An 8217-nucleotide genomic window follows, 5' to 3' on the forward strand; every position below is an offset into this window, starting at 1 on the left:
ATTTTGCTAAAAATGGTAATTCAAAGCATATTCTTAACTGTATCTCATTCAGAGAGATTATAAGCTTCAAGAGTTTCAACTGCACCTAGTTTGGATTTGGGAACACATTAAAAATAGAATTAAATAATCATAAAAATAGAATAAAAATAATCATGTCAACAACAATTAAAAGAATAACTTAAGACAATCTCCGTTTCTTAAATTCATCCCCGTTTATATGCAAAAATCAAGGGATTGTGCTTTGTCCGAAAGCTTATACTCTAAAATGCCAAATACTGACACATTAAAAATACCACAGATGAAGTGGAAGCTTGGAATTGATTTGGCTCAATGCTGGTGTGTTTTTAAAAAGAGAAGAAAACCAAAGCAAGACTCAGAACTTTGGGGTGCCACTCCTCATTTTATCTTTTGCCTGGCCTGCTGTGCGCCCAAACCCACGTGGCTGAGCTGTCAGAGTGGGTGCTGTGGTCACAGACACGGGGCACTGCACCAGTCTCAGCTGTAGACATTGTGGCAGTGGCTGGGGCTGGTGCTGCCCTTGAGGGGCAGGGGAGAGCTGGAATCTCTGTGGAGGAAGGCACTGCCTAGGTGTTTGCTGACCAGAGCCAAGCTGACACAACATAGCTGACTGGGGCTGCAGAACACTGTTGCCTCGAGCTAGGTTAATGACAACAGCTTGCGGGGCCAGCAAGGCCCACTGTTGACCACCTGAACCTGGCACAGAAGCCTGTGGCCCTGCCTGTGGAGGAGGAGCAGTTGTGGGTTGCTGAAGCTGTTGCTGTGGAATCAACTGGTAAACTTGGGGCTGGGGCAGGGGCTGGGGCTGAGGCTGCAGCTGCTGGGGCTGCTGCTGCTGGGGGTTCAAAATGATGGAACCAGGTGGAAGCTGGAAGACAGTTACAGGACCCGAAGTGTTATTTAAAATCAGTTGCACACCTGCTTGAGCAGGTGACTGTGTTGGACATGGCTGTGCATTGCGCAGTTGACCTCTCGGGGGCAGAAGGCCCTTGGGATGCATGCTTATGGGTACATAGGCACTGGTGGAATGGCTCAGCACAGGGTTGGAACCACTCACCAAAACCTGGGCTCCCTGCACTGGGCCCACCACATTGATGACCTTTAGGCCAGTGGAGCCCACTGGGCCCCGGGTGGTCAGGGTTCCTTCTGACAAGCTGGCAGGGGGCCAGGTGGCTGGATAAAGCACTACTCCTCCTCTGCTGACACCTAAAGGAGACTTCTGATAAAGGCCACGTCTCTTAGGAGCTGGGGCAAGAGGTGGGAATCTGTGCAAGCTGCTTGCCTGCTGTGCAGGAGGACTGTTACCTGACAAAGTCTGTCCTGCGCTGGAGGGAAGAGTCACAGCCAGAGCTCGAGGTTTCGATGCCTTCCCTGGTACTGAGGACTGCACCCATCTGGCAGTAGGCTGCTTTGGCTTTTTCCCTGGAGAGGGTTGCATGAGATGGGCTGAGCCACTGGAACCGTGGGGCATCTTGTCTGCACAGTCGACTTTGCTCTGGACGGACTCCTGGCACACATTCACTGGCCCTGCATCAGTCTTTGACCCTTCCACGAAGCCATGTGAATGGTCAGCTGGGGAGACCAGGGGGGGATACATCTGGATCTCACATGGGCCCTCTTTAGGTGATGCAGTTTTGCCAGAGAAAAGCGGATCATTGAGTGACTGCATGAAGCTCAGCTTCGTTTCCCAGAGCTGATTGCCACCATCACACTCAAATCCAAAGTTATCTCCTAGCTCAGGAGCTGGCCAGACTGTTGCTTGTGGGTCATCAGATCCCAAAGACTCCTTCACTTTAGCATATTTCTCCACATCCACTTGAGAAGGTATGGCCAAGTCACAGCATTTTTCTTTCCACTTGTCCACACAATATCCAACTGGAGGCATCCTCAGGTCTTGCTTCAGACCTGCTTTTCCCTCTTCCTCTTTTTCGCAAGCAGTCAATAGTCTTAGATCAGGGGGAGACTGATGTTGCAACAGCTCTTGCTGCAGATTCAGAGAGGACCATGAATACCTCTTCAGGCACCGTTTCATTGGGTTAGTATTCATCTTCTGCTTGTTATACAGTAGCCTGTTAGCAGTGCAGGTGACAGCCACAGAGGGATCAAGACACAATGGTTCAGCTGTAGCTAAGAGCAGTTCACTCTCAAGGGCAAGTTTGTCTTCCTGAGTCCATTGGAGGTCATCACTCGTCATGGACTCTATATCACATGCTAAAGTCTGCATGGTGGGGCGCAAGAGAATATGCCGGCTTTGGTAAGTGGAAGGCTCCATGTCACTGCACTGTCTGTAGTCACGGATTTCTGCTATGACACACCCACAATGAAAAATGTTCAGCTGTGATTTTTCTAGGACATCCAGTAGAATAGGTGGTAATTCTTCTGCATCTAAGTACTCAAGCAGTTCCCCTTCTCCATAAGGCAGCTGGATGGTCTCTGAAAAGAACCCACTTTTGTCCTCCAACATCAGAGAATAGCCCTTATTTCCTGGGTACAAGTTGACTACTAAGCATGGCAAGGACTCTCTCCTAACCAGCTTTTCCAGCAAGTTGACATTGCTCCTGAGTTCCTCCGTCCCCTCGGGCTCTTTTTCACATTCTTCTACATAAATGTCATAAAGTTTTTGATGTAGAGATTTCTCCCCACTAGATGAGTATTTTCTCTTAGGGGGTCTCTGTTGGGCACTTTCAATGACATCCTCTGCACGATCCAAAGCTTGTTCTAAAGATCGCTGCATTTTAAAATAAAATGGGGGCCCTAAAAGAAGAGAAAAACGTACGTGTATTGGTGGAGGGAGGTGGAAATCGTGTGGGCAGTTATCACTCTGAATCCTGCAAACCCTACAGTCCACCCTGAAGCCAACAGCCTTCATTCAATAGGGGCACCAAGAAACCCACCCCCCTGGGGGCATTACAGAAAACACCCAGAAATTTCTGAAAAGATCTGTACCTGGTTGTGCCACCGTCTGTGCCGTGTTGGGTGCTCGGTCGGCCGGAAGTGGACCTGAGGGGCCAAGATCAAGAAGTGGCTGTTAGCACGCATGCGCGCTCCTATGCATCCCAGGACCAGGCCCAGGCCCAGACCTGCCGGCCGCTGACCTGCAGACACTGGCCACACTTCCTGTCTGCTGTCCACACTTCCGTTAGAGTTGTGCGTGTTGTGGGGCTGGCCACATTTTTTCTTTTCCATTTAGTTTGAAGAGCACACACAGAACACCAGCAACCAAGGGAAATAAATATCGGATGCTTTGGGGACACTTTCACTGTTCTCCAGAGTTCCTAGGAATGAAATTGCCAGGAAAGTCATGTAAGGTGTAATCCGTTTTGGTGGGAACTTCAAGATTTACTATGTTTGGAATGTCTTTCCTTCATGTTAGGGCTGCCCCTGGTAGCCATCATCAGTTCAGTTCACGTAAATGAGTCTGTGTTTCTAGCTCTTTCGTACATGGAGACTCCGTGCACTTGGTGCAAGCATCAGAATTCCTCACTGCATTCTTCTGCAAGCTCCTGCCTGAGGGTTTTCTTATAATAGTACACTTATCATGATGTTCTTGTACACAACCACTTACCATTGATTTCTCCTTGTGTTAAAGTTGGGAATTTTAGAATTCTTGAAAGGAATATAGTGGGTCACTCTATTGTCTATACAATACAATCAGGACAGTAAAGGGACATTTAACCTTTTTGCCTTGAAAAGTTCCCTTGAATCTGTTGTAGATTGTAGATTTCATCCACATTGTAGATGAAAACAATTATTCCTGTTGGTGGCAGTACAGTAAAGTGTAGGCTAAAGCTGTGGTCTTGATGATGGATTTGGAGTGGTATGATTGAAGCTTCCAGAGTTTATGGAATATTGTTTTCCAATAACTTTGTTGCCTTGAAATCTGACAGTCTTTGGGGGCAGGTGTTTAAAGAATCTCTGAATATTAAATTTGGATAAAGTGATTATCCAATATTCATATCAAAGTATTGATAATGGGAAGATCCAGGATAAATTGGGGAAACTCCTGGATCACAGACTACTTTAAAATATACATGCTCTTTTGTACTAATAGTAACTGCATTTATTACATGTTATAGTAGATATAATGTATCAAGTTGAATTAAAAGCTCCTTTACTAAGAGTGTCTTTAAAAAGCCCTCATTCGGCTAAAGAGGTAGCTTAATGGTGAGTGCTTGCCTAGCACGCCCAAGGCCCTGACTGAGCCCCAGCACCACCAAACGTGAAGCAAAATGACTCTCATTCAGAATCAGACAAAAATGATTTCCTTTGGAAACACCAATCACCATTGAACAAATGGGCAGTTCTGGACTATCTCAAGGACCTTGCAAACAGTTTCTTTTCTGGTATGCATTCTTCCTGTCTCTCTATCTCTCTCTTTAAAAATTTCCACGTCTGAATTTAGGCAAAATATAAGAGCTACTTTTGTGGATAAGTTAGTCACAGTTTGCTAACCATTAATTTTGTTTTCTCGGAATCTCCCAGATTTCTGTGCTTTGCAGTTCCGTGGTGTGGTGTAAATGCTGCCCCTTAGCTCACATCTCGGGCTACATCTCCCTTACCAGAGAGGTCTAACTGCCCACCCAGCATGGGGTGGACCAGCTCCTCAGTTGATGCAGGAGGAGTCAGCCACCATTTTAGTCAGTTATATTGCTACTATGACCAGAAGACCCAACAAGAACAATTGTAGAGGAGGAAAAGTTTATTTGGGGCTCACGGTTCACAGGTCTTAATCCATAGATGGCCAATTCCATTGCTCTGGGTTGGAGGTGAGGCAGAACATCCTGACAGAAGGGTGTGGCAGAGGAAAGTGGCTGAGGACATGGCACCAGGAAGCAGAGAGAGAGTTCCACTCACCTAGGACAAAATATATACCCCAAAGGCACACTCCCAGGGACCTACCTCCTCCAGCCACATCCTACCTGTCTATAGTTACCACTCAGTTAATCCCTATTAGGGGATTAATGCACTGATTAGGTTAAGACTCTCATAACCCAATCATTTCACCCCTAAACTCTCTTGCATTATTTCACACATGAGTTTTGGGGGTACACTTAATATCTAAACCCATATCTAAAGCCACTCATTTTTATGATATAGATAATGTGCTATATAATGTATTTGGACAATTGGAGAAGTGAGATTGTATTGCATTCAAGTGAAGTGGGCAATAACAGAAATTTTTTTTTCCCAGCTATTAAAGGCAACAGATCCCAAATGAAGGTTTTGGCCTATTCATTGTTTCCCAGTGGGCATACCCCATGGCAGTGAGGACCATGGGTATATTGCAGGAGACTCTGGGTGTGTGTGTGTGTGTGTGTGTGTGTGTGTGTGTGTGTTTTCCAGGATGCATTTTTTGGTTTGGCACTGTTTTCATGGCTCACCCATCCCCTTCTCTTGACCTGCCCAATTACCTGGTTTTTCCACCAAATAAAGTGTTTTAGTTTTTATTTTTAGTTACTCTGTGTGCACACCATCCTTTGAAGCTTCCGAATATGAGCACACTGAGTGATTATAAGAATTCTAACTGTAGTCCTCCTCTTTAACATCTCAGCAGAGATGTGCATGCTAAGGAGCCCTTTGCATGACTAGGCTAATATTTTCTAGAGGAATAAGAGAATTAATTCATTTAGTGGATGATAATTGACCTGATTTGAAATTAGTAAGCTGCTTTACTCCATACATTAAGGGTCAAGCATAAACATTAAATTTTAAAAGAAATTTTATATGTTTGCTGCATACAACATAGAGATCTATTTTATATCAAGGTGTAAAATATATTGTAAAGACAATATATCGTTTTCTTTAGAAATGCAAGAAGAGGAATTTGGGGTATAGCTCAGTGGAAGAGCACTTACCTAACACATATGAAGCCCTGGGTTCCATTCTCAGCACCACATAAAAATAAATAAATAAAGTTATTTTGTCCATCTACAATCAAAATTTGTTTTAAAAAAAAATGCAAGTAGAGTGATTGTGATGTACTCTCACCACAAAATAATAATAAATTTGAGGTAATAAACTTCTAAAAATTAAGTGTAATATATGTAAAATAAAATTTATCTTACTATAAGAGTTGACAAATTCATTCAGTTGAGCCTACACCACTATAATCTAGTTATAGAACTCGTCCTCCATTCAAAAAATAAATCCACCGTGGATCTCTGATGTTAACTCCTTTTCCTACCTACAATCCCTGTCAATTTTTTATCTGTACTATATGTGTATACATTTACCTTTTTCAGAAAGACATATAAATTGAAGTCACATATATGAAATCATAAAGCATGTAGCCTTTGCAACTGGCTTCCTAAATATAGCTACATTTGAAATTTATTCATGATGTATGTATTAGAGGCTTCTTCCTTTTCATTGCTGAATAACATTACACTATATGGATTAACCAGAGTTTGTTTACCCATTTACCAGTTTAAAGACCTATAAATAAAGAAATCTGTTTGAACATGTTAACTGTAGACATGGTGAGGACAGTGCACTGGAGTGAGGTGAGACTGGTGATGGGATACAGGTTAGGAAGTGTTTGTGATATCCCAGTACCAACTGGTGAGGTCAATGTCAGTAAATATGTTAAGAAAATCCTTGAGTCATGTATCAGATAGATTTAACGGTGCATGATAATTGATTATAAACATTGAAAACATGAAAAGAGCCGATTTGAAGAAAAGTTGCTGGCTTAAGGGGATCAAATAACCTCTGGTGTTTATATCATGTATAATTCACATTTTTATGGGGATCAGGGGTCAAGATTGTGGGTGGTCAGGGAGTGGTGACATTCTTCATGCTATAAGCTGCCATGAAAGAAGCAACTGCTATTTTTTTCTCACTGCTTTTTATCCAGGGTATAACACAATTTTATGTAACTAGAATTCTGTGGTAGACAGAATAATGACCCTCGAAGATGTCCACTCAGAATCTTCATAACCTTTGAATATGTAACCTTCCAGTACAAAGCAGACTTTTCAGGTATGACTAAGTATGGAGCTTGAAATAGAGTTGTTATCCATGATTTTCTGGGAGGGACCAATGTAATTACAGGGGTCCTTACAAGGGAAGGAGGGGCACAGGAGAGTCAGATAGAGTGAGAAAGAAAGCAAGAGACATTTGAAGATGCTATCCTGCTGGCTTTTAAAATGGAGGAAGGAGCAATGAGTTAAAGAATGCACATGGCCTCTAGTAGCTAGAAAATGTAAGGAAACACATTCTCATCCAGAGCCACCAGAAAAGAAAGCAGCCTTGTCAACGCCTTGTTTTTTTGCCTAATGAGATCCATTTCAGACTTGGACTTCCAGAACTGTAAATAATCTATTTGTTTTGTTTGAAGTCACTACATTTGTGATAATTTGTATAGCAGCACTGGTGTCTTAGTCTGTTCAGACTGCTCTTACAAAGTACCTTAGATTGCATAATTTATTAATAACAGAAATTTGTTTCTTGCAGTTCTACAGGCTAGAAAGTCGAAAATTAAGGTGCCAGCAGATTCCATGTCTGGTGAGGGTCAATTCCTCATAGATGGTACCTTCTAGTATGTTCTGAAGTTATAGAATGGACAAAGAAGCTCCCTAAGGCCTCTTTTCTGAGGGTACTAATTCATTCATGAGGATAGAGCCCTCATGAGCTAATCACTACCCAAAATCTCACCTCTTAATACCATTCTTAGGGGTTAGGTTTTAACATGTAAATTTGGGGGCAGGAGACACAAACACTAAGACTATAGAAATGGAAAAACCAATACATATTTTATGTAATGGATGGTGCTCAGAATTGGAGAAGACCTGTATTCTGCTATCTGCAGTTCACTGAATCTAGGTTTGCACAACTCCATACCTCTTAAACAAAAGAGAGCTGTCTGGTTGTCTAATATAGTTGAAACTGAGGAGAGGGAAAGACAAGCAGCCTTTCCCAAAACATGTAATTTCATACTACTTAATGTGATTTTATAAAACTTTTCCAATGTCTCAAATTTCATAAACAAATCAGTTTGAGGTAAAATGTCTTTTGGGAGTAAAACAAACTAGAAAGGAAGATATTGTGGCAGGAACTCTAGCCTGTTTCATATTTGGGGTTTGCTGGAGTTGTATGAGCTTTGACGAGTTTTTAAACCATTCTGAATCTCTATTTCCTCTTCTGTAAAGTGATATTATAATAGATCCTGAGGATTAAGGAATGTAAAGAGTCAATATG

The 8217-nt window shown here is 42.6% G+C and overlaps 1 protein-coding gene across 2 annotated transcripts in view; it reads right to left on the minus strand.

Annotated features, from left to right (window-relative positions):
• Positions 1-2768, minus strand: part of LOC101977123 (transcription factor SPT20 homolog) — a 52612-nt gene extending 49844 nt beyond the window's left edge. The window contains exon 1 of one of the 2 annotated variants that reach the window (XM_078035015.1): positions 1324-2768. In XM_078035015.1, coding sequence (XP_077891141.1) covers positions 1324-2752 — 1429 coding nt within the window. In that variant the 5' untranslated portion in view covers positions 2753-2768. Of the gene's footprint in view, positions 1-105 lie in introns of those variants that run through there. The other variant, XM_021732919.2, reaches the window with a different exon arrangement.
• Between the last annotated feature and the right edge of the window lie 5449 nt (positions 2769-8217).

This window comes from Ictidomys tridecemlineatus, chromosome X (assembly GCF_052094955.1).
Source record: "Ictidomys tridecemlineatus isolate mIctTri1 chromosome X, mIctTri1.hap1, whole genome shotgun sequence".
Classification (NCBI taxonomy): domain Eukaryota; kingdom Metazoa; phylum Chordata; class Mammalia; order Rodentia; family Sciuridae; genus Ictidomys; species Ictidomys tridecemlineatus.